This window comes from Oculina patagonica, chromosome 7 (genome assembly GCF_052425735.1).
Source record: "Oculina patagonica isolate OP01 chromosome 7, crgOcupat, whole genome shotgun sequence".
NCBI classification, from domain to species: Eukaryota; Metazoa; Cnidaria; class Anthozoa; order Scleractinia; family Oculinidae; genus Oculina; species Oculina patagonica.
This window is the reverse complement of record NC_135764.1, coordinates 9,702,209-9,730,029: the sequence shown is the minus strand read 5'-3', so window position 1 is coordinate 9,730,029 and position 27,821 is coordinate 9,702,209. Positions and strand designations below refer to the sequence as shown.

The 27,821-nt window shown below is 36.9% G+C and overlaps 2 protein-coding genes across 2 annotated transcripts in view; one reads left to right on the top strand and one right to left on the bottom strand.

Annotated features, from left to right (window-relative positions):
- LOC144660740 (uncharacterized) overlaps positions 1 to 27,821 on the bottom strand; it is a 51,987-nt gene that overhangs the window by 23,163 nt on the left and 1,003 nt on the right. The window lies entirely within an intron of this gene.
- Positions 11,968 to 27,662, top strand: LOC144659197 (uncharacterized). Its single transcript, XM_078519633.1, has 12 exons — positions 11,968 to 12,027; positions 13,320 to 13,452; positions 13,820 to 13,953; positions 15,005 to 15,064; positions 15,175 to 15,203; positions 15,336 to 15,410; positions 16,173 to 16,244; positions 23,668 to 23,739; positions 24,518 to 24,589; positions 25,737 to 25,808; positions 26,962 to 27,033; positions 27,578 to 27,662. Exons 2-12 carry the CDS (start codon positions 13,350 to 13,352, stop codon positions 27,660 to 27,662), a joined length of 846 nt encoding a protein of 281 aa, XP_078375759.1. The 5' UTR covers positions 11,968 to 12,027; positions 13,320 to 13,349.

Genomic DNA, 27,821 nt, shown 5'->3' with positions numbered 1-27,821 from the left:
CGGGGGGGGGGGGGGTACTCAAAAAAGTTTTATACGGGGAGGCTCCGCCCCAAGTTCTAACCCCTTACCCTTTTATATACCATTTTTGACAGAAATTGTACCCCTTTCGTATACCTTTAACTGAAAAAAGGTACCCCTTTCATATACCTAAGAGACATGGCGTGGACTTAAAATAGGACGTTTTCTTGTCATTTTTATGTAGCGCTCAATAAATTAAAGTAATACAGCCATAAATTGCGTCTGTTCGAAATATTTTAATTAAAGGCCCTTTTAAATAGCCAAATGACAGATTTCCATACCCTTTCATATACTTTAACTCGTGAAATCCCTACCCTTTTATATACCTGAAGCCTGAAAAAGGTACCCCTTTCGGGCGGAGCCTCCCCGTATAGGCCATTATAGGGAGTACCCCCCCCCCCCCCCCCGGGAACGTTCGATTACCAACAGTCGACAATATCACTTAATTGAACGTTCGATTACCGAACAGGCGACAGTCGTATTCAATAGAGTGTTCGATTACCGAACTCCTGCTTGTTTATATTACGGACATTTTGTACGGTGCACTGTGTTCGATTGGATTTGTCATTAACTTTTTTATTGTTCATGATCGATACTGTCTGCGCGTGCGAAGAGTTTGAGTTCAAAGCGTGGTTTCGCGTCTTCGCAAGTGAGACTAAAAGTTTCGAGCAAGGTTTCGAGTTCAAAGCGTCGGTTTGTTTATTCACAAGTGTGAATAAAATCTTAACAAGAGTGTGAGTTCAAAGCGCGAATTCGCGTCTTTGCAAGAATGACTAAAAGATTCGAGCAACAATCTTTGACAAAAGTAGTTGACACATCGACTTCGTTCTGCGGTTTTTATGACAAATTTAACACTAGTTTTTAAATTTCATGACTGTCTGCTAAAATACCCCCCTCTCCCCCATCCAATGTTGTAAAATGGTAGCAAAGGACTCCTAGAAACAAACTACAACATTGATTGGGGGGAGGGGGGGTTGGAAAGGTGGGGCAAAAGGATGGAATTGGTCCATATAACAATAAAAAAGGGCGTAAATTAACAATGGGTCAACACTTCTGTCAATGATTGAAGGCTTCGATTTCTAAGCGTCGGTTCGTTTCTTCACAAGTGTGAATAAAATCTTAACAAGCGTTTGAGTTCAAAGCGTGGGTTCGCGTCTTCGCAAGTGCGACTAAAAGTTTCAAGCAAGGTTTCGAGTTCTAAGCGTCGGTTCGTTTCTTCACAAGTGTGAATAAAATCTTAACAAGAGTTCGAGCTCAAAGCGTGGGTTCGCGTCTTCGCAAGTGTGACTGAAAGTTTCGAGCAAGGTTTCGAGTTCTAAGCGTCGGTTCGTTTCTTCACAAGTGTGAATAAAATCTTAACAAGCGTTTGAGTTCAAAGCGTGGGTTCGCGTCTTCGCAAGTGCGACTAAAAGTTTCAAGCAAGGTTTCGAGTTCTAAGCGTCGGTTCGTTTCTTCACAAGTGTGAATAAAATCTTAACAAGAGTTCGAGCTCAAAGCGTGGGTTCGCGTCTTCGCAAGTGTGACTGAAAGTTTCGAGCAAGGTTTCGAGTTCTAAGCGTCGGTTCGTTTCTTCACAAGTGTGAATAAAATCTTAACAAGCGTTTGAGTTCAAAGCGTGGGTTCGCGTCTTCGCAAGTGCGACTAAAAGTTTCAAGCAAGGTTTCGAGTTCTAAGCGTCGGTTCGTTTCTTCACAAGTGTGAATAAAATCTTAACAAGAGTTCGAGCTCAAAGCGTGGGTTCGCGTCTTCGCAAGTGTGACTGAAAGTTTCGAGCAAGGTTTCGAGTTCTAAGCGTCGGTTCGTTTCTTCACAAGTGTGAATAAAATCTTAACAAGAGTTCGAGCTCAAAGCGTGGGTTCGCGTCTTCGCAAGTGTGACTGAAAGTTTCGAGCAAGGTTTCGAGTTCTAAGCGTCGGTTCGTTTCTTCACAAGTGTGAATAAAATCTTAACAAGAGTTTGAGTTCAAAGCGTCGGTTTGTGTCTTAACAAGTATGAATAAACAGTTTAATAAGGTCTCATTTTGAAGCGTTGGTTCGCGTCTTTATAAGTATGAATAATAAGTAACTGAGAGTGACAAAATATATTCTCTCCGAAGCATCAAAATGCAATGCGCTTGTGCTTTTGCTTGCGTCGAAGCCGTTTTCACGTTGAAATAAGAGCTGCTATTCTCTTGCTCTGATATTGTATGGAATTATGGAATTACGGGGTTTATCCAAGGTTTTCCCGCTCCTTAACGAATACTGGGACCCCTCTTTTTCTTAGGATAAACAACCAGTAGGGAAAGTTTGAGCGAGAATCAAGTTCTATTCATCATAAGTCTTTTGTGTCCTCGGCAGTTTTAACCTATTTTTAGACGTAGGAAATAGCTGCCCGCGAGCAGATAAAATCGTTTTTTGTTTTTGTTTTTCAAAGCTTTACCTCAGTTGTATAGAAGACTTTTCTATTATTTTCTTGCTTGTTTATCAGTGGGTGTTTCTTTTTAATATATTAATTATCATTCACAGAATCAATTTTTTTTCTACAAAGTAAGAATAGACCGAATCACGGCGAGGATAGAAAAAAAATTCACTGGAAACGAGCACCTGCTTACTACACGAGAATATCCTTTTAGCAAATAGCCAAGAATAATTTTCCCTGCCCCTTTTGTGTTGCTTATTGCGAACAAAGAAAACAAAGAAGGTTCATTAAACTGAAAAGTGGAATGAAAGAGAGAAATTGACTTAAAATAGTTCGTCGCTTGATACCAAACCCGATCTCGAGTTCCACTTGCAAGAAAGTGAGAAAAGAAAATAAACAAAAAAAAAAAAAACATGTTACACCTCCTCGAAGCATCGATCCTGGATATATATAATAATGTACATTGTCAAACTGCGTGAGGTCAATTTAATTGGCTTAGGCTGACCATATAATGTCCATATTGTGAACAAAACAACTCCATTTTAAGTCATCTGCCATGAATACGAAAGGTTTTAATTTTTTTGGATCTTGGTTTACATCGTAGGTTAGACTAACTTATGGTTGTGCTCTCACAAATGCATGATATCGATCCTCAGCTTTATGTGTTGTTTAGATGTTTACGATAGAGGAAAAAATTAAAAGTTTGGAAACCGAAACTATGGCACTACTTATTTTTTTTAATAGCATTTACACTGTATTACATGCATTGCATTTATTTCTTCGCTTTCAGTGAAATAACTGTGTTGTCTGCGATTATCACTGAGTTCAGTAAAGTGCCACACGTTCATGAATCATCATTAATGTTCCCAACCCATGAAGTCAAAACAAGACAACAAGTTCAGTGGGAGAAAAGGGGTAAGGGATGAAGTGCTCGAGTTGCCAATCAGAATCATCAATAGAAATCATGCAGGGTACATGTATCACAGGTTAGTTGGTTGGCAACGAGAGACTGGAATCCTCTCCTTCCTTTCAGGAAGCCCTAGTTCCCAAAAACTGGGGTCCTAATCTCTAGGACCCTTGGGAACAAACACAACCACATGCCCTGGTTCCCAAGAAACTGGGGTCCTAATCTCTAGGACCCTTGGGAACAATCACAACAACCAACAACAGCAACACTGCGGGGCACCACTATAAGGGGAAAGCTGACCCTGTGAGGCTATGGAGCAAAAGGGCGAATGGTACAGAGCACTTCATCTCCTCCCGTGGTTTATTAACTATAAGAAAAGACAATGCTTAGTTAAGATAGTCTAAAGCTATTGAAGAAGTTCAGAAGAGACAGTAATCGAAATAGCAGAATGGTCGAGTTGATACATGCCAGCTCGACACTAAAGCTAACGGTTACATGTATATCAATATCTCAAAAGCAGACACATTGCTCAAGTCCAACAGCTCTAAGCCTGAGCTAGCATACAAAATGATAACAAAATAAAAAACAATGTTTCTGTAAGCAGGCATGCTGCTTAAGTCCATCAGCTCTATACGTAAGTAAGCATACAAAATGGAAATAATAATTATTAGAATAATGTCTATAAATGCGGGCTTGCTTCTTTAGTCCATCAGCTATGGCTGACGTTTAAAAATAATAATAGTAATATAATAAACACCCTTAACATAGCCGGATATGTGCGTAGAACTAAAACATTGCCTACATTTTTACAAATACTAAGCTAAAAGAGAACCAAAGAGGGTTGGGTGGGTGGGAATTATTGTGAAAACTCTTTTAGGGAGCTCAGAGAATTTGAAGTAAAACTACTCAAGTCTAGATAAAACCGCATGGCCTTGATTGACATAATAGAAAAGGGGCGATGTGATTGGCCAGCCCGAATAGCGCATCACACTCAGAAGTGAGTTTGACCTTTGAATGTAACGCAAGAGTGATAGTCTTGCAGCATATTGCGTGACAGATCTGCGTATTTGAATAGAGTGATCTTATGACTTCTCTGAACTCCTTTCATGGTTGTCACATTAACTTTAATTTATATTACATGTAAATTGGCATTTATATTACATATAAATTTGCTTCAACTTTTCGCTTGTTCCAAGTACAATCTACCCGTATAAATAAAAAGATTCTGACCTCAAAATCATATAAAGTAAAAACAACATTTTACGACCTCTGTGCACGTGATGTTACCGGTTTTATTACCTTGAGATTTATACCCTGAAAGAAAAAAAGGTTTTAACGTTTTGCTTTTTGAAGGTTACCTCATTCCGACATTGAAACCTCGATATAAATCAGTTGCAAGCTGCCAAAAGTTGGCCGACTTTAAATGTGTAAGAAAATAGATTTAAACTAAAACAATCAGCAAACGATGGATGGGTGTTAATTTCTATATCACCAGTTTTAATCAAGCAGAAAAAAAACAATAGTTTCAGGGCTTCGAAATAAACAAAACAGCTTTTGTTAGGAAAATGACTTTAAAATCAACTTTACAATCATACCAAGAGGGGGTCAGCATCATACTAACCAACCATGGCCAAAGTTTGAAAATTAATAAAAATATAAACCACAGCTGTGAGGTTCTGAACCTTTCATTTTGTACGTGTTTACTTCGGTAAAAGATATGGCTTCTACAGCAAGGCAAACGAAGGGTTAGATATTCTTATTACAGGTAAGCTAAAAAAGAGTTAGCCATGTTTAATGTTGATCCATGCCATGATCTCTGCAATTCGCTATTGAATAAAGGTGATATTTTTGCTTGTTCTTACTGATACATTCCAAAGCAAAAAAAGTATAAAATACTGCAACGCGGTGAGCAAATTGTTTTCAAATAATTAAAGCTTTATAGATTTCGGAACTATGCTTATGTGCGATAATACAACAGCATTCATATTTAAAGTCAAATATATCAAGCGTGGTTGGTGCTAAATGGGGACTTTGAAATAATGTTAAAAAAGTAAATAGGAAACTAAAAATTATGAATTTTAATTCCTTTTGAATATGTAATAAACATTTAATGTTTTTTTTTTCAAACGAAGAAAAGAATAGGTGTACCTTCCCGCTCATCTTTAACAAAATGTACTGCTTCAATGCTTTATCAGTTAGTCAGAAAATCTCGCGTTCTAAACAAAAAAACATATATACATTGCCACAGTTTTAATATCATTTACATTTTACAAATATTTCTGACGATAAAATATTTTGTTGTTTCCCATCCTGGATTTCAGAGGTAAATATACCAATATACGTGAGGGGGATAACTAAAACATTCAAGGTGGCAGGAACATAAATTCATTCTCAATATCACCGATCGGCGTATCAGCGTATCGCGCATTTAAGGCAAATACACCAATGCACGCCAGGGGTGAAATATCTGAATAATTCCACCTAATATCATCCAGTGAAATTAGTTTAAAAGGAACAGGTTACTCGCGCATTTCACAAGTTGCAAGGGGTTCTCAAGAATGAAGACGCTTCCCTTGTTAGCCTTGGTTATCCTTGTGCTAAATGTGCATTGCAGTTGCATTCATCGACGATGATCTGGAAGTTGAAAATGACAAGTTGAAGGAAATTCCTAAAGACTTTGTAAAAGAAATCCCAGAAAGGTATCAGGTGTATGAAATAACTCTAAAAACAATTAACTAAGGTAACAATACCAAAATGGTAGCTTCTTCTGACAATTGTTATTCTTTTATTATTCTCGTAACAAATAAGGCTAGCCAGAGACTGCAACATTTAGTGTGGGTGGGTAAAGCATTTTTACATTTTATTTTTTTAATTATTTTTATTATTTTTTAATTATACTAGTTTATATTGTTTTTATAATGTATTTTAATTATTGTCATGCGCTTTTAACAGAGCCTCTGGCTCGGATATAGAGGGCAACCTCATCCCGCGCTATGACATTAATAAATTGATTGATTGATATTGATTGATTGATTTTAACTGTTTTTCTTTTTTAGTTTATTTTTATATTTTTAGGGGAGTTATATTAATAGGGTTAACCTCTTAAATCCCCTTTTGGAATTGTATGTATTATTTGAATTTGAACGAGCATGAATGTATCACAGCATGACAACATAACTTAACTGTGGTTTAAAGCTCAATTAAAGCTGGCGTAAATTTAGATTTTAATCATAGTGCCTATCTCCACCCAGGTGTATAAATGGGTACCGGCGACATAATGCTGGGGGGCGGGGTACCCTGCGATGAAGTAGCATCCCATTCAGGGGGAGTAGAAATATTCCTAGCCGCTTAATGCTACCAAAACCAGGGTAAGCTTCGGCAGTATGTGCCGCATGGCGCGAGGCTTCCCTTTTAAAGTTGGATAACCAACATTACACCAGATTTATCCACCTTAAATTTCACGTAAATCCCAATTTTCATGCTTTGTATGCAATCACAGCTTAACATTTTGCCTTTTAAATGATAATTGTAATATAGTGCAATGTAATGTTATGCAGTTTAGTTTAATAGCATATATGTGTATTTAATGCATCAGTACTTTAAACAGCGTCACAGTCTAGGTCTAAAGTGACGTGAAAACCTGTAGTTGTGGGAGATGTTTCTTCCATAGTGAAGGCGTTCTTATCAGAAATTGTTTAATTTGAGCTATATATCCTATTTGTTTTGCTTTTCATTTTGCCGGAGGGTAAGGCCATATTTTGTTCATGCGGTTTATGAAAATTTACACTGAGTTTGCATATTCTCTTGGTTTGCAGTGAATATGACGTAAACACTGTAGAAGCGGAGTTTGATGAAGAGGACCTTAATGGTGATCGAGAGGATGATGCTAATAAGAATTATGACAACAAAACACGACATGAAAACGTCGACGAAGTTGATGATACCGGTACTGCAGTAGATAAGTCCTCAGACCCGCAATTTCGACGAATCAGAAGCCGCTTTATACGTGGTTGAATCAGACGCTTTATTGGCCGTGGCAGGGTTCGTCGGCCCACCAGACAACGGCCCGTCAGACTTCCTCCCATCAGATGTCGTCTTCGAACTCGACGTTTCCAAATTCGTCGTCCGCGCGACATGGTTAATGATGCACCACGTCTACGTAGTTAAAAGGACGCGAGCAACTTGAATAAAATAAAATTCACTTTGATTTAAAACTTGTTAGTAGTCACTTTTACTTGCAGCGAAGAACAAATCTGACCTACACGAGAAAAATAAATATTTTGTAACTGGAAGATATGTTGGCGAAATTGATTTAAATTAAGGATATGATATAGGTGGTAGCAGGTAAAGTCGCCTCATTGTACGGTCTGTCCAAGTTACGTCGTCCCAAAACTGAAGTTGCCTCGCCCCAAACACTAAAGTTATATCGCCCCCAAATAAAAAATAACTTAAAAAAAAATAGATGCAGATAATCTGACATATGAAAAATAATAACTTAAGTAAAGTCTTCTAATATCTGAAACACCTTATATCGTACTAAACTTATGTTAGAGAAAAAAGCAACAGCGATCTAGTTACGGCGAAAAGAATATCAGCGTTTATTAAAAACTGGCAATGATATATTGCAATTCCTGCGTTTTGACTGGTTAACATGCAATGGTATATGAGCTCAAATAACATTGACCACAAATCTGGTAGCTGATACGCGTCAACGAAAATAACCAGGGAGCTGAAATATTGCAATTCATCGTGCGTTTTTAACCATCGGACGTACTAGCAAACTCACACCTTCACCATCGTACAAGGGGGGGAGGGGAGTGTGGATGGAACCCCTCCCCGGAAACTTCGTTATATTAAGGCGTGGCGAAATTACTTTGAACTGAGAAGAAAGCCCTTAGCTTACTCTACAAGATGACATAATTTTAATTGACTGTGGCGTTATATGACATCACGTGACGTCATTGGAGCCGCCAACTTGGATCCGCCATCTTGGATTTCAACATTTTTTTTCGAAAGTCAGAAAATAATGGAAATTGATGCAAAATCAAGCCAGAATGCTTATGGAATGTAAAAATAAACACATTTTGCACTTCTGTTTTAAAAAAAACTGGAAAACATTAAGAAGAAATGGTAAAAATGAAGATTTTTGGCAAGACCTGCTTGTATTTATGACGTTGCCATGGCAACGTCAAATACCATGGACACATGGTTGACATATCAAAATTTCCGCAAAGGATGAATGAACAGCTACTGAAAGTTTCAGCATTGTAGAGTAAATCGTTTTTTTTTTTTCAAAATTTGGAACCCCTCCCCCCCCCCCCTTGTACGACCGAGGGTTAATAAAACAACTATTCCACTCGCCCTTGTTGGATATAAGATAGTTAAAGCCAACTTGGCGCTACGCGCCTCGTTGACTATCTACCATATCATATCCAACGCGCGCTCGTGGAATAATGCGGTTAAATTTTCGACGCTACAAAAGAAACACATGGCTCTTTTAGGTTAAATTCCGTTAGTTTAAGTTTAGTTTTATACATGTACACAATACTAACTGTCTTATTAACCCTATTGTACTAGGCGACAATGTTATTGAGTTTGTAAACACCTATAAGATTCTTGGTGTTATTATGGACAAAGACTTAAAATGGAACTGTCATATCGACTATATAACTAAGAAAGCTTGTAAGAAGTTATATTCGCTTAGAGTCTTACGTAGAGCCGGCGTTAGCCAAGCAAATATTCTGAAGATCTATTTAAGTACAGTCCGGCCTGTTTTAGAGTATGCTGCCCCAGTCTGGCAGGCCATCCCTGGCTACCTCTCTGATACAATAGAGCGGATACAAAAAAGGGCGCTTCACATCATTTATCCTGAAGCCGAATAATATGCTCATGCCTTACAGCTTGCTCAATTAGCAAGAATGGACACTAGAAGAGAAGACTTATGCGGTAAATACATGAATCAAATGAAGTCAGATGAACATCCTATTCACCAGCACTGATAGAGTCTAAGTATAATGTAAGGCAGAAATCGCCAAAGTTTTACCTGTATAATAATGCCATAACATGTAGGACAAAGAGAGCTGAAAGCTTTTTCACATTTCGATACTTTTTGTAATTAGTCCTTTTTTGATAGATTTTTAATTGTAAATAGTAGACTTTTCATTTCATGTAAGTGTCACTCGATAATTCAGTTTCTTTTAACTGCAAAAGAGGTTAAATAAACTATTACTACTATTACTACTATGTACACGAAGGGGATGTAAACGTTAATTCAACAGAATGAAGGTGTATTAGCCCATAGTTCTAAATAGAACTAGTTACATATTTATTCTTTTTAGTCTTTCTCCCTTTCTGAGATGCGTTTCTCCTCTTTGCTGCTTTGCACACTCCTTAAACGGAAGTCAATCCCTAGAAAAAAAAATAGCCGGGTTAATCAGTTCTTATTAACCGAGCAGGAGGTCTGTACGGGTAAATCTTGACCGAGGTCGTGATCGGTCAAGCTGCCGGCCTAGTTCTATTAACAATACACAGTGGTGGTATGAATTTGGTTGTAAGTCCGACGGTTAATTGATTGTTTTCAATTTTGTTGAGCCTTAGCTATAATCAGCTGCATCCCCTTTAAGCTTCCTTAATTTCCTTCCCTTAGTCAAATTTAATCTATTTTTAGAGGCAGAAAGAGACTGACCAGTAGGGGACGGACCAATACTTTTTGGAGGATGGGGGGGGGGGGGGGATGGTATTCAAAATATTAAAAAAAAAGGTTTGCAAACACGGTATGTATAACAAAAAGGTAGTCTGAATTTCGGGAAAAAATGCAGAGGTGCATACCTCAAAAAAGGTTTACAGACGAAAATCGGTCAACACCCCCTCCAAAAAATAATGGTCCGTCCCTAAACATGTTTGTTCGCCATGTTATCATCGCTTTTGCCTCAGTTACTATTCTCTAGTGTTGTTACCACATTTTGTAGTTATCTTTGATCTAACAGATGTACAGCAGTATAGTGGTGGTCACCACTTTTTTGTACGCCCTGCCTCGCTTCCTCGCTTGATGTCACGAGTTTCTCGACTCAATCTACCTATTGTTACGTCCTCGAGAACACTGTATCCGAGAAAAAAAAAATGTTTAAATAAAGTACGTTATTAAAAGAAAAAAATTCCTGGGAGAGCCAGTCAGACTCGTGGATTCCAACGAAAAGCTTTACTTCCCATTGAAAACTGTAAAAGAAAAGAAAAATAAAGACACCGGTTAAGCATAGTTTTTACCAGCGACGCGAGCACAAGCGCGGGCATAACAGCATTTCCTTGCTTTGTGCTTGCGTTTCAGGTGAAACCCAGGCTTCAATTTCGTTTATTAAAATGTAAATGTTCTTTTCTCGCGCCATAATTACTCCAGCAGCTCGTACAAGTTCTTTGTTTCGAGTTATAGAAGTGCGGCTTTAAGCGCGCTTTTATACACGGTGCTTCGTCATATCGATTTCGATGTACCAAAATAAAATTACGTAATACATTCTTGGATAAAAATATTTACAAAAAAAAAAAAAATGAAAATCATTCACAATACATTGTTTCACAAAGATCGAAATCGATTTCAATAGAAACTACCATTATAGTCAGTAGGCGATGAGAGGACTGATTTGAATTTAAAAAGGGTCTAAATAGCAAATTAAAGTGCTGTAATGTGTCAACAGCGGAGAAAAAAAAAAGATAATCAGTCTATAAATACACGAGAAAAAAGAAGGAAAATGGAATGAAGGAGAAAAAAACTCACATAAAACAGGTGGAAAACGAAAACAAATTCCACTTGCACGAAGGAAGAAAAAAATATTTGTTGCACCTTTTCGAGGCAGTCGATTCCGTTTATTAATTGCTCAACTGTGAAATCAATTTAAAAGGCGTGGGTTGAACATACTGTGAACAAAACAACTCAATTTTTTGAGTCATCTGCCATAAATAAGAAAGTTCTCTTTTTATTATCTTTTATTTGTATTTGCCGTAAAATGGGCTAGCTTTGGGTTGATCTCTCTTACACATGCATCTTTGATTCTCGCTAGGTTAATTATTTGGTCGCACGCGGTAGAAGATTTTATATCTTAATAGAGTTTGTGAACCAAAACAACGGCACTGGTGAATTTTGAACACCATTTAATAACTTTGTGTTTATTAGGCTGTTTTCAGTAAAATACATATGTTCTCCATGATCATCACTGAGGTCACCCAATTTACTGGCACAAAAGGTAAAAACAACATTCAGTGAGCTCTGGCCATATGTGAAAACACGAAAATGTTCAAATGTTTAACAATTTGATTTGTTTAGTGCAAGTTACTATTTTCCTTCAATTCAGTTGATGTCTTTATAAAACGCTTCTAAACTGCCATAAAAAGTTGTCCGTCTTGAAAAGTTAAAAATCGAGATGTTGCTTGTTAATTACCCCTAGTGTAAATCAAGCAGACGTATTTTAGTTTGAGGGCTCCAAAGTAATAAAACAGTTATTGAAAGAGAAAATAACTTTACCATCAGGTTAACAATCATGCCCAGAAGGTGATCAAAATCATTGCAACCAATCATAACAGAAGTTTGAAATGAGTTCAAGTATAAACCGCAGCTGTGAGGTCTTGAACCTTTCATTTCATACGCGTTTACCACGGCAACACATATCGCTTGTACATCAAGGCAAACGCGGGATATATATTCATCTCACTTACAGGTTAGCTAAAGGGCCGTGTTTTTTTATTATTTAATTTTACCATCGTGTAACTGATCCCACCATTAACAAATATACGTACCTGTAGAGGGCAGATGTAACAAAATGCTTTTAGATTCCTTTGTTGTACCGAGCTTGCGAAAAATGTTGAATAAATCAAGGAAATGCAAAAATATATATGGTGACTAAAATAACTATGTTCTCAATTTGAAATTTCCACAAAATACGTGAAAACCTCTTATGGGAAAGAAAATAAACAACATATGCCATCACTTCGTGAGTATACATCATTCTAATTTAATGAAAACACGGCTCAGAAAACCTCAACACCTTCCTCTATTTTATTCCCTTTTTTTTTTGTTTTATTTTGGTTCATTTCCAATGTCCCCAAATTTTGTACACAATACACAATTTTTATTTATGCAGAGCGAATAGCGTGAATTTAAAACAAAACGTAACTACGGAAAAGAAAAAATAAAATCATTGTGACCAAGAAAAGAAAAAAATGATGAATGGAATTAGGGTTAAATAGAATCTGATTACTTGGTATGTTTTCAAGGTTTTCAAAAATTATTAGTCTTTAGAACTACCAGATATTTATATATATACTCCCATCTTATTATTTTTTTCCCTTAAAGAGACGTAAAATTTATTTAATTTAGTATTATTTTATTTCATCTTTATCTTAGTTTATTTTACAAAAAAATATATATCTTGATCTGTAAATTTTGGATTTTAATGCCAATATGGTGGCGAAAATATTTATGCAAATGCAAATAGTTACACTCATTAAAAAAGCCACCAGAGATATTGAATGGGATTCTTCTCTCTCGATGCTAAGATAATGAAAATACACGGCGGGATATTTCTCACATATTGTTTTAATTTTGTTGACTTCCAGTCGTATTACTCAAATGATATGGTGTTTCTTTTTTTTGGAAAGTAACACTGAGCCAATTGCAATTTTATGGGGCCTTATCATTTCAACAAGGGAAAACACGTATCAGCGTTTTTCACGATTTCGAGGCAAACATCCACATAGTGAGCAAGTGAGCGATTGCTAAGTAATCCCTAAAAACTTAAGATGTCCAATATATATAGGGACGATCTTCAAAGTGCTTGTTGATGATGTTTCGCGTTTAGATGCTTACGCCCTATTTAGCAAAATCATTACCCAGGCAAAACGAGGTAAAACATTTTTTTGGGTCGTTTTAACATTCAAATTGTTTATGATTTCTAGTTCAATGACTCGTCTTTTAGTATTGCATTAAAATGTAATGTTAACTTGTGTGCAGGAACGATGGTCCCGTAGAAAAAGTGAGAGAATGCCTGTTATTATGGAAAGACAAATAATTTGCAGCACTACAGTGACGTTTGTATTTTTCATGTTAATGTGGATTAGAAATGACGGAGCCCTCTCCAGTGGAGGTGAGTTTTTATTCTCCATTTTTATTTTTTACTTTTTTCTACGAGTGAATGCGCTTGAGATAAGGTGTTGCTTAGAGTGAGATTCGTCGATTTACGATTTTTTAAGAAAATTATCCAGTGTCGTGTCATGTGATCAGACAGATTTAAAATAATTCTCTGCTAACTGCCTGATTCAGGACAGAACGTGCTCCTGACTATAATTTAGGCATAAGAAATATGAAATTTTTGAAAAAATGACGAGTTACTGTCTTTTAATTGTCATAATTTTCCCATCTTTTCCATCGCAACGTTGCGTTATGGGGCAAATAACTGTTTTGAAGAAGACTATACATAAGATTCAGTAAATTCAACTTATTTTATATTTCAGTTCCACCCAAGGTTATGTTGCCAGCTACCATTGTACGGGCATTACCAGATTACGTACTGTCGTGTTCAGCAACTGGAACTCCTCCTATATACACAGCAATGATAAGAAAGAAAAAGCGAAAAAATAGAATACTGGTGAACACAACAAGCACTCCAAGCATTCGCTAATAGAAGGACGGAAACTACATTTGTGTGGCTACCAACGAGTACGGAATTGACCAGAAAGAGTTCTCAGTTATTTTAAAAACCGGTACGTCCATTTTCATCTCGAATACCAAAGTTTCTGCTTATTTTACATTTTTAGTTTTCTTCAGACGGGTAGGTTTGGAATTGATATTAAGTAATTGTGTTTAAGCTTTTTAAGTTTTATCCCGTAACCTCATTGCTGTTACTTTTTTCCTCAATTCAAACCACGCAAATAACCAATTGACGGACTGACGGACTGACGGACTCACGGACTGACTCACTGACGGACTGACTCAGTGACTCAGTGACTCACTGACTGATCGACTGACTGAATCACTGACTCACTGACTCACTGACAATGAACATACATCAAAAATAGTAGGTAAATATATTCATTCAATGTTTCAAAAAAGGAAAGAGCTTCTTAACTTACAAGCACAATGAACATTATAATTTATTTAATTTTTATATTGACATTATAAATTGTGTAAGTTAAGTTTTCTTAAATGTATTTGTAAATGTTAAAACCTTTGTTGTAAACGGACCAATACCTCCCTTTGGAGAGTAAGGCGCAATAAAGATATACTACTACTATTAATATTACTGACTCACTGACTCACTGACTCACTGACTCACTGACTCACTGACTCACTGACTCACTGACTCACTGATTCAATGACTCAATGACCCGACCGACGGACTGACTGACTAACTGACTGACTGACTGAGACTGACTGACTGACTAACTGATTGACTGACTGACTGACTAACTGATTGACTGACTGACTGACTAACTAAATAACTTTTTTTACTTCACAGCGACTCCGATGTTGGTTCTGATTGTTTTGTGTGTTGAAATGCATTTATTAAGCCTACAAAACGGATCTACCGAGCACTCAAAAGTTTCATGCATGATTAGAATTTCTGCAACAGATTATACATTGACGATTCGCCAAAAGAAAACCTTTTTAGAGCACGTGCCTTCTTTTATTACTTTTAGGTTGTGGACTTCCATGTCGTTGGTATGGTTCCCATCGTGGAAATTCCCTTTCTTGCTACGGTGCATTACCAGTGGACATTACTAAATGTGCATCAACGATTACTGAAACTCTGTAGGGGTCGTCGTGTCAGTTTGCTTTTGTTTATTCCCTATGTTCATGTTCTGTTTAGTGTGCGTGTATGGTGTCACGACGACTACGGTACAGTCGTTAGCAAGGTTGTTATGTTTAGATGGGGTGAAGGCAAAAATTATACATTTTTTCCACTTACCAGCAAAAAAAAAGGTAGCTGGTCTTTTCTGCTTAACATTCTGAATTTGTTTCTTTTTGTAGATATTTACAATTGCTAAGAAACGTTTCTAGTATTCCTGATGACATATTTTCCAACTTTCCAAACATACGGTCGCTGTAAGTAGAACTGTCAAGTGATCTAAGCTCCTTTTATGGGTCCAGATCCATCTATCGGTGTTTTCTTCCAGTTTTATTTTATTTATTTTTTTATGCATCTCTCTTTTGTAATTTCAACGAAAACGGTAGTCTAACAAGAAAGGAGGGCCGATTTTTAAAAGTCAATAACTCCAAAAATAACTCCAACCCATTTTTATTATTTACTCCACACTTGATGATTTCGACAATGCTGATCCTAGCAGTATGCAGGACGCGTGTCACATATCAACCTAATAAATGGACCAGCTCACCACGAGTCTCTCGTAGCTCAGTTGGTAAGAACACCCAACCGGTATCTGGGAGGCCATGGGCTCGACTCCCGTCGGGGACTCAGATTTTGTTTTCTTTGTTCCATGCTCGTGTTATTGTTAAACAATTAATCTTCATTACCTCCAACCCAGTGGGTCAGAATCAACGAAAGAACTCGGTTTACCGGTGCTCATTACTTTAATAGACATTTCTTGCAACTGTACATTCAATAGGAATTGCCTAGCGAAAACATACGTGCAGATAATTCAGCTTACCAGTACATAGCTAGCTTAGTGTCAAGATAATAAAGTTTGATAAACAACGCAGGGGTGAAACTAGCTAGTTGTACTCCCTACTTGACGAAGCGAGAACCAAAGACTTACGGTAATTAGAAGGTAATCCTCTCCTTCCTTAATGATTCAACTGTTATCTGATATGCTGTGAGTTTCAAATATTCGCATTGCTCTTTTGTAGGGACTTGAGATCTAACAACTTTCCGAACCTAGAAGAAAACATTTTTGCGAACCTGACAAAGTTACAAACACTGTAAGTTCAGTAAATATCAGTTGTGTGTAAAAGCATGTATACATCCGATTCAATAAACGTTGAAAAATGTTTACATGTATATACCTGATTCAAGAAAGATAATTTATGAATTAAAGAGATGTAAACAGCTTATTAAAGAAACGATGAACCATAAAAAGCACAAAGCAGAAACGATGCGACCCAAATGTTTATTGGTGAATGAGAATAGAAAGTAACCGTCGTCTGTTACAGAATGATTTAAATGAACATACGACAGGTTTCTAAAATGATTCTTGCAAAGCTTTTAAAGGAAGGCGATATATTTTTTTAAAATAAATAAACTTCACTAAACCTACCAATGCTGTCTACCCAGAATCTCATACGGTCTTATCGTCCACGGTGTAAGCTTTAATTAATAGGGTCAACGGTTCTTCAAATTGGTGCATTTACCAGTTTATGAACTTACGTTTCCGTATTCGCGTGTCATCATTTCATGTGACCTTCCCTCATGAATGAAAATAATTATTTTCGTTTAAAAGAAAAACGGCATACTTATGACATTATAATATTTATAAGCGCCAAAAAGTACACCGGGGAGACTAGGCTCCTACGCAGTCGTTCTTAGGGGCGATCGTGGGAGACCAAACGAAAACTTCATGTTCTCTTTGATGAACATCTTTGAACTATCCAAAACCATTAGCAGTACATCGACCCTACTCAACAAACTCATCCTTTTTTTATTACCCAAACCCTTGTAGGTCACTCGGTATTCGTTAGTACGAACCTCACAATCATCCTAATAGCCAAGTAAAGTCATACCAACCCCTCCCCTATCCACTATTTACAATTCTCATAAAATGATCCTAAGTACATTTAAGCAAATTTAACCTGGCAATCTATCGTTCATACTAATTATTAGTGACGTTTGTATTATGTTGCATAATTTATAGCGGAGCTCCCGCGGCGCAGAAGGCGCCGCGAGCAGAGCATCCATAGGCAGGTAAATGGTATCCTATCGAACCGAGAAATTTTGGTTGTCGCCCCGTACGTACGTACGCACGGATTAGGCCTGGGGACGAGGTTGCCCGCCCGTGGTTAAAGAAATGTAAGGAAATTACAAAGAGCAAATAAAGCTCGCAAGGCAAGACAAAATGTACACAAGGGTTAAAATACAGCAATACTACACAGCAAAATATCTAACAGGTTTATTATCCAACTGATCTATTTTGTTAGTCTTTATTCATGTGTGAGTGTATCGAAGCCTTTACACCAAAACATGGCTTTCGTTCGATCGCTACACGGTTAAATTCAATTGATTGGTCTCTGGTCGCATTTCTCGTAACCGTAAAACGAGCAATTGACGTTATCTTCTATCGACTGGAAGATGTGGACGTTTCAGTTTAATCTAAACGAAGTTATGTTATGAAAACGCGGGTAAATTTGTTGCGCGGTGTTCACTGTGTAGGCTGAATGAAATCGAGAGTATAAAAAAGAGCGACAGAGAATCGAGAACTATATTTCTCGCACGATGTCCTCAAAAGTCACCTATATTCAGTGGAATTGTAGATAACGAAAGGGATGTACGATGAGACCCGGAATAATTGTGAAAGATATTCCTTGTGGACGTCCAGTTTGCTTCTTTCTGTTGTTTTCGGATTAATCTTCGGCCGTCATCATCAAGAATACAATAATTTTAGCAATGATTGTGTAAAAACGAAGCAAAATACTGCATGGATCAAGTCCGCTGAAGAAAGATACAAGAACCTGATGCAGGGTAACAACGTGTACTGAATTACTGAGCCTAATTGTATTACAGAAAATTTCATGATGTTTATAAACTTAAGCTTACTTTCTGAGCACAGTTTCGATAGATTCTGTGTCGGCAAAGTTTAGATCTTTTCGTAACTTAAGCTTATACTTTGCCCCTTCAAGTCGCTTTAACTGTGATGTGTAGTACATTTATGCTTACGCTTACATGTCAGTTATTTTTTTTTTTTTGTTCGCCTGAATTGGTTTTATTTGCTATGGATTTACCGATTATCCATTGCCGTAAGTTGATTTTCTTTGGCCGTCAATAGAGTCGAATTCTAATCCTTCGCCGTGAGAGTTTATTTCTTATTTTTGCGAGTTTATTCCGACTTTTAGCCTTACATTTTCTCGGCGGAAGAAATTAATACAGTATGAGTGACGTCTTTCGAAGTGCTAAACGACGACAAAGCAAAAAGCTCGTACAAAATAAATTTATTTAAACTAAACTTGCTCGGAAAAACAGGTTTAACCGATATAGCTCGAGCACGAGGTGAAAAATACAAACTGACTCATATTTTCAAAGTAGTTCAAACGATTATTTTGCTTTAGTATAGCCCACTTTTATACTGAATAACTACACTGAATAGAGACGATTTAGTGTACGGTTAAATTTGTTTAAACTGTGCACATGGTAAGGAATAAAAGATAAATTTTAAATTTGCGTACGTGACTGAGCAACCTATTTCAGTGTGCCGATGCTAAGACAAATACAGGAAAGAAAAGTAAGACGGGAATATGCCCACATATGTTTAGGCCATTAGTTGTTCTGCCTCGAGATTATGATGGATTTATATTTGTCTTGCACCTGTGGGCCAGCGTATACATTAAAGCTTTGACCGCATATTTATCAAAATGAAAACATTGTAACTCCAGCTAAAATTAAATAAATTAAAGGGGGAGCTCCGCTTTTAGGCTTGCCTAAATCTATATATCACAATTTGATTTGATTTGACTTCATTGCTTTTTATGGTAGTATTACGTTCGATTCCCCTTTTCTATCAAACCGAATTAGACCTAATGTGCAACGTGGACATATATATATATATATATATATATAAAGAAGCCACCGACAAACCACTCATATGGTTCAGGTACATAGATGACATCTTCTTTATATGGACTCACGGTGAAGAAAAACTTAATGACTTATTTAACTTCTGTAATTCTTTTGATCCACACATCAAGTTTGAACAAACCAAATCGACTACAAGCATCCCTTTTCTTGACGTTCAAGTAATCAATGGTAACGGCAAAATCAGCACTGACCTGTACACCAAACCTACGGATACCCATCAGTACCTTAACTGGACCAGCTGTCATCCGCGCCACACTAAAACCTCCATCCCGTACAGCCTGGCACTGAGACTACGACGTATCTGTTCCACCAACGTGTTTTTTGAGAAAAGAGCACGTGAACTACACAACATACTACTTGAGCGTGGTTACAAGAACAAGTTGATTAAGGAATGCATTATGAGGGCAAGGAAAACATCAAGAGAAGAAGCGTTCCAGAGCAAGCAAAATTCCTCTTCTGACCGTGTACCACTTGTAGTAACTTACAATCCAGCACTGCCAAACCTACATAAGATCCTCAAAGAACACCAGTAAATACTTGACACATCACCCAAGACACAAGCCATCTTTAAAGAACCCCCTCTCGTTGCATTTCGTAGAGGTCGTAGTCTGTCACAAATGCTCACACAGAAGAGGCTGCCATCGTCAAACACAAGTAACATAACCACCTCTTCTGACCACCCTACACAACAAAGAAACGATTGGTTACCAAATCCATCTGACACTGCCTGTAAAATCTGTGGCCGATCGTTTCAAACCAACAGAAACCTGAAAATTCACTTCACTCATAAACATAAGCAACAAAGTCCATCAACACACTCTGACCCAGGATTCTGGCCTTGCAGAACTGATATCAGATGCGCTTGCTGCAAAACATACGGACAGTTTACACGGACAGTAACTAGCAACACTACAGGAGAAACGATTACATTACGACAACACACCACATGCAAGACCAGCAACGTAATTTATTTAATCGAATGTATAAAATGTAGTGATCAGTACATAGGCGAAACAGGACACCCAGTTTACCACCGTGGAACACAACATCGCAGTGACATTAAACTTGGAACAAAAAACATACCGTCAGTTAGACATTTCAAAAACTGTGGAGTACAAAATCTTAAATTAACAGTTATTGAGAGGGTTAGAAAACAGGACCAAGACATTCGGAAAGCGAGAGAGAAATACTGGATTTTAAGGCTGAAACCCTCTATAAATAACTTAGTTGTATAAAAATAACCATAGCTTTGCATATATATATTTTATTTCGTGTTTTTATTTTTTTAATTAATTTTGTTTTCTGTATTTTTGTGATATATATATATTTTAACCATTTGCTGCATATTTTCCCTTACATGTGACCTTGTGACGTCATAATATGTTAACCGTTGACACGAATTTGAATTTTGTATGTTGTTGATGTAAGCAGTTTATACCTCTAACGCTCCTGATGAAGACCGTGATGGTCGAAACGTTGAGCGAATAAAACCAACTTAGCAATCTTGGAGTTGGCCTCTTGACCATTACATTTCCACTTATATACAGCGTCAGTGGTTGATTGGTTTTCAAACGTCAGAGAAAAGAGTAAGCATTCATTCCTTGTTTTTGACATCGTCGATTTCTATCCATCCATATCAGAAGAGCTACTGAAATTGTCACTGACATACGCCAAACAGCACACCGCCATTTCAGAGGAAGATGTCGAAATCATCATGCACTCCAGAAAGACACTGCTGTTTGATAAGGATGAACCCTGGGTCAAGAGAGGTGATTCCCCTATGTTTGACGTCGCAATGGGTTGCTATGATGGAGCCGAGGTCTGCGAGCTAGTTGGTCTTTACATCCTGCACAAACTGACTTCAGCGTTCCCAAACGGTGATATCGGATTGTACAGAGATGATGGACTAGCCATTTTTAAGAGCATGAACGCAAGATCTGGTGACAAAGTTAGGAAGAAATTTTCTGAGATTCTTGGGAATCTCGGTCTGAAAATTACGGTGCAGAGCAACTTGAAAGTGGTCAATTACCTAGATGTCACACTCAACCTCACAACCGGAAAATATTACCCGTACAGAAAACCTGACAACAACCCCCTGTACATCAACGTTGATTCCAACCACCCTCCATCCGTCATTAGGCAAATTCCTGCGTCTATTAGCACAAGAATATCAGGATTATCTTGCGACGCGGAAGAGTTCAGCAAAACCTCCCAGCTTTACAACGATGCCCTAAAATCCAGCGGTTACAAGGAGAAGATTCAATATGACAGAAATCAGAGCCAAAGAAACCAAAGAAACAGGTCAAGAAATATAATCTGGTTTAATCCGCCATTTAGCCAAAGTGTTCAGACAAACATCGCAAAATCCTTCCTAAACCTGGTTGATAAACATTTTCCAAAAACAAGCAAACTCCGCAAAATCTTCAATAGAAACAATCTCAAAGTCAGCTACAGCTGCACTACCAACATGGCAAATATTATCAAGAGCCACAATCAGAGAATCCTTACTGAAAGCGATGGTGTTAGTAGCGAAAAAAAATGCAATTGCAGAAACAAAGACCTTTGCCCTCTCGATGGTGCGTGTCTTTCACGTAACGTAATCTACGAAGCCACTGTAACAACAACAACCGGAAACACAAACACTTACATTGGAATGACAGAACACGAATTCAAAACACGATACAACAACCACAAACTCTCTTTCAGAGACCGAAAACATTCGCACGCTACAGTACTTTCGAAACACATCTGGCACTTGAAAGACAGCAACACCGACTATCAAATTAATTGGCGCATCATCAAGAGAGCAAACGCATACAAAGGCAACCCTTCCCGCTGCAATCTATGTCTGTCTGAAAAACTCTGCATCTTATCTGCTCGCGATGTTTCGCTCCTTAACAAGAAATCTGAGCTGGTCACTAAATGTCGTCATGAGAACAAGTTCTTTACAGCATCCAATCAGAGGAGGCGCCATTCCAACCGTTCTTAAATTTGAAATTTTAAGTTTATAACTGAAGTTTTTTCACTCTAACAATCAGTCTGATGATCGCTTAGTGCGTGAAACTCGAGTTACATTTACTCTCTATCTTAATATTTGTATATATATATATATATATATATATATATATATATATATATATATATATATATATATATATATTATTTTGCTTCGCTCACTGCTTGCAGTTTGAGCACTCTCGTGACTCCACAATGCAATCCAACAATGTGTAACCGTACATCCTGTGCCCAAGTTCAGGAGTTGCCATAAAGCCATTATGGTAATAACCGGGAGGGCACATTGTATACATTTGTATATTATGCTCACTGTTCATACAGTTTGAGCACTCTTTGGATTGGGTGGAGAGCCTCATAAGAGGTGTTCACTATTGGCATTTTGCTTCGCTCACTGCTTGCAGTTTGAGCACTCTCGTGACTCCACAATGCAATCCAACAATGTGTAACCGTACATCCTGTGCCCAAGTTCAGGAGTTGCCATAAAGCCATTATGGTAATAACCGGGAGGGCACATTGTATACATTTGTATATATATATATATATATATATATATATATATATATATATATATATATATATATATATATAATAACTGCAGACAGTACTGTTTCGGCCTTCTGGGCCTCATCAGTGCAGTGCAATATATATATATATATATATATATATATTGTTGTTATTGCTTTGAAAAGTAATCACTGTTTACCATTACAAAGGTACTTGGAATACTGCAAAATTCAGAATCTACCTTCAAAACTATTTACTACCCTAACGCGTTTACAAACACTGTAAGTTTATCTCCATGTTTCTCGCTTTGTATAAAGAAATACATATTTCTAAGGCTAAAACTTGTAAAACTTGTGTAGTTAACCAACTACTATTTGCAGACTTTTCCTTGTTTTTACAGTTTAATGATATTGCTGTTCGCTTGCTGTCGATCTATGTAATCGCATGATTATTACCATATAATTATATGGCTGTACATTCATTGTCAAAAACAGGCCTTATAGATGTAACAGCAACCCAGGGAAGTTGAAATTTGTTCGATAGGATAACAGTTTGAGTGTTTGTCGAAACACATAATTTTCCTTGTGTAAATAAATAAATAAAAAATAAATAACAATATAAATAAAAATGAATGAATGAATAAATGATTAGATAAATAGATAAATAGATGGATAGACAGACAGACAGACAGACAGACAGACAGACAGACAGACCGACATGGATGGATAGATAAATGGATAGATATATATAAATGTCAAAGTGAAGCATGCAAAGAGAGAAGAATGCCAAGACTAACATTTGTCTTCCCTTCTGACTAATTCGAGCTTAGTTGTTAATTAATTTAAAAATGGTAATTTGCAATTATAGTCTTCTCAAAGCCAAAGTCTGTAGTCATTGACTTTAAATTGCATCCTCGAGGGAAATACGAGTGGTTATACATGTAGATGAAGAGGTAAACAAGTTATAATAATTTTAGTTATAATTACCTGTTTACCTTTGAATTCATTTTATTTGTTTATTTCATTTCATTTTATTTTGCAGACATCTTTCGAGCAACAAAATCCACTACCTACCAAAAGGCTTGTTCTCTTCATTGAGGGAGTTAAAATATCTGTAAGTATTAAAACAATACATGTTTGCAGATTTGTAGTTGTGTAGGCATGGATTAAATCGTACAATTAATTAAAATTGCCAAGAACTATACCGAAATCCAAATCGATAACTCGTGCATAGGGACCTTTAACAACAAGTAGTAATAATTTTGCTTACCAAAGGCAAAGCAAGTTTCTCTTCGCACACAACTTCCTCCGTGTGATCTTAAGAAGTCGTGCAGCATGTCAAACAAGGAACCAAGAGAATAGAAGTCTTATCGTACGCCTATAGTTATTTGCATAATATGTTCCTTTGAATGTTGATACATCCGAAACAACAATTTGTTAAACAGCCAAAAAACCGGCCTCCAACGCGGTTCATGCGCAAGCCAACGAGAGAGAACAGGTTAATTTTTCCTTTTATTCTCCTTACTTTAAACTTCCTACGATTAAAAATTTAGGTTGATTATTTTCTTTTGACAATAACGTTAAAATTCGTCGGTTACTTCTATTTTCTTAACCTGATTTAATGTACCTGGTACGATATAATTTACAAAAGATCTAGAGATCCCTAATAATGACATGTTGTACGACTTCATAGACTGTCAGAAAAAAGATAAGAAAATACAAAGAATTAGTTTCGCTGCTTTCGCTTTGTGCAATCGTAGCTTTTGACTTACTTTTTTTGGCTGAGCAAGTGGGCCCCAAATCTGTAAAGTCGCTCATTCTTTCACACCAGAATACACATTAACTAGAAGTGCCCGGCCTCAAACATATCTGTACGGTTTATATTTTGGCAGGCAGTTCCGTGAAAACAGCATTCAAGACCTACCTGAAAATATATTTTCTAACCTGATAAATTTGAAAAAGCTGTAAGTTCGAAACGTCAGTAACCTGGAGAGTGATTTACGTATTTGTTGGTAGAGAAAACTCCCGAGCCCGGCATGAAGTTTCAATTAACTGAAAAAGATGTGTTGACGACAAAATTGTTTTCCAGTTGTTCATTGAATGAAAGGTGTGCAGAAAACTAGCAGATGAAAGTAGTTATCCGTAAATATCTCTGCCTTTAAAGTTTTCAGCATCATGGCAAGTGATTTATTTTTAACAAGCAGCTATTTCTAAAAAGAAATAGTGTTTCGTTCCGGATCGCAGTTCTATAAAAAGGATAGGAAACTTTGAAGAGACCCGGTTTTGTCAAATTTTGGAGATCCTTGGACCTTGTAACCAGCCTGTAAGCAAATTCATTTGCTCTTTACTTTGCTTTCAATGTCTGCAATGTGCCCTTGAGCGGTAGTTCTTCCGTTCAATATTTCGATTAATTTCAATAAATCGCAATATATTTTGGTCTCCCTGACAATTATCTTTTCGATATTTGAAGAACATGTTTTTACCAGCTTGTTTGCCTTCACTAAAACGTGTTGACAATGTGGTTACGTGCGCTTCACTGTGTAAAAAAATAATTTTATCTTAAATCCAAAAAGTCGCCTTTCTCTTAAAACGGATCTGAAGCAACACGAGAAGCAACTGATGTGATTTTTTTAATGATTACTTTTATTATTGTGCACTCAACAAAATTAATGGATACTGATTGGACGAGAGCAGTGCAATAAATTCCCAATTTGTACTCTCTCGGAGTATCCATTACATTTCTTGACTTACTTGAACCAAGGTCTTCCGAAGATTTCCGAACTATCCCAAAGAATTCCGCTTTTGATTCAGCGACTTTCGATGATTTCCGAAATTGATCCGAGAACTTTTGTAGTTGAATCAAAGTCTTCCGAGGATTTCTGATGTTGGCCCGAAGACCTCGGAAGATTTCTGAAGATTACCTGTAGCAAAATGAAGACGAACCGATAAGTTATAAAGCTTGCTAAAGCCGAACCCTTTATTTTTTAGTATACTATAAAAAAGGAAATCCCGCGGCCTTCTCGTACTCGTCTCTGATAACTTTTAAAACATCACTCGTACCTTTCAGTTGGCGCGATTCACCATACTAATAATACCTTTCTTTATCGGCAGAGAACTTAATTCTAACAAAATTCCACATTTACCGAAGGGCTTGTTCTGTTGCCAAAATAAGTTAGAATATCTGTAAGTGTAAAAAAAAAATTGCGTTTTGTTTGGGTTTTGCCTGTTTGTTTGTTAATTTCGTTGTTTGTTTGCTTGTTTGTTTACTCGTTTCTTTGTTTGATTGTTTGTTTTTTGCTAAGATATAGAATGCATTGCGAATTAGCATACATTGAAATATTTATGTAATGCGAACGAAGTATCAATTATTAATTATGCATGTTTTCAGTGACGAGTTTTTCACTTCGTTTAATTCAATATTACTTTCCTGTTTATAACAATATCAAACCATGTTTATTACAGTTAAACCCGTCAAGGTTTGAAATTTGATTATATTTCTTACTTCAAACTCCAACGAGGCCAAATTAATGTAAATGCTTCCCAAGAGACCCCCCTTCATCGAAACGGTCAAGTTATTCAGGAAAAACGGCCTTTTCATCTCAAATGTGCCAGCTTTCGAAAAAAAAAATATATAAATTCACTCTGCTCTTTATCATTTCCATCAATTAAATATGCAGAAACTTGTTCTCACATTTTAGGGGAGATTTATAATAAACTGGTGAGAAAAACTTCAGGCTATGAAAAGTGATTATTCTTCGCAAGCTTTTAGACCGTGAGACATCATGACATGGACAAGAGTGGCTGCGAAAAATATTCGCGTTGACAGCTTTTTCCCAGCCGATTTTACAGTGCTTTTTTCTGGCTATTGAGTTAAAAAACTTGTTTTATAAGCGTCTTAACATCAATAGTCTTACAACAAGCTTACAGGACATGTCATATTTATCGCTGTGTCAAATATCGCATTATTATCTTGGCATGTTTCTGGGAGTCTTTAAAGTTGTGATCAACATAGCCTCTTTGAGTGTTTATATTTAAATTTTTTCAACTTTCTACAGGGACTTGAGTTTAAACAGGATTCAGAACCTACCTGACCACTTGTTTTCTTATTTGAGTAAACTACAATTATTGTAAGCATAGTGAAACTATGTCTGCCATTAAGGATCGGAAACAGTTTTGAGTATTTTATGACTTTTTCTTAGAAAGATCGATGCTACCACGCTAAATCTACATCAGCTGATGCTAATATAATGGCATCAAGCGGATATCACATTACATAACATTGGTATATGCATGAAATGTGATATAACTGACATTTAAATTTTTAATACCTTGACAGAAATTTGGCATCAAACAATATAGAAAATCTGCCTGCCAGTGTATTTTCAAACCTGACTAATTTGAAACTCCTGTAAGTTTAGGAAACTAGTCGTCATTTGATTTAGATTAAGAAAGTTCATATGATGGGTTAGTTGCGCTTTGCATTGCAAAAGAAATTTAATTTTCTTACCTATGGAATCTGGTGTAATGAGATGTACTAATTCTAGATATTTAACCGCTGCCAGATCTATTCAAGACAATGGGATCCGTTATTTACCAAAGGGCTTGTTCCGTTCTTTGAAAGCATTAGAATCTTTGTAAGTATTTTTTGTTTGTTTGTCTAGCGTAGTTCGACGATTAAGCCTCTATCACACACAAGATCACACAAGGGCCAACTTTGCATTCGATAACTATGCTCTTTAAGTTTTTGTTGCCACGAAAAGGTATTAAAGATTATTTACAAAGGTATGTTTGTATCGGGATAGCTATTCGTATGAAAAAAAAAATGCAACAAAGTTTCATGATAATGTGGGAACGTGTTAGAGTGATGAAAATATCACCATTGATTTTTAGTACTATGCACACATTGCATAACTAAATACATAAATGTTTTAACCGAATTGGCCTTTGAACAGGCTCTCCGGTCGCGGATGGGACGAAAAGAAAGCTGGAAAAAAAGATGGGGAGTGGAAAAGGGGAGAGCCTGTTGACAGAGAATAGAAGCCGCCATCCCGGCCTTTTTCATTAACCTGTTATTATCTGTCGACAACTTGTCATTATCTTCGCCTGTATCCATTGGAATGTAATTAGTAAAATAAAGGTGACGAGTCTACACCAATCTTGCCTCCCACGCAGTCGTTCTTAGGGGCGATCGTGTTA

Bases quoted from the DNA above. Each gene is read 5' to 3' on its own strand.
- LOC144659197 (XM_078519633.1), top strand. From the start codon at position 13,350: ATGCCTGTTATTATGGAAAGACAAATAATTTGCAGCACTACAGTGACG. The intron at 15,065-15,174 runs GTGCATTACCAG...TGTTCTGTTTAG, and splicing joins AAATTCCCTTTCTTGCTACG to TGTGCGTGTATGGTGTCACG. The intron at 23,740-24,517 runs GTAAGTATTAAA...ATATTTTGGCAG, and splicing joins TTGAGGGAGTTAAAATATCT to GCAGTTCCGTGAAAACAGCA.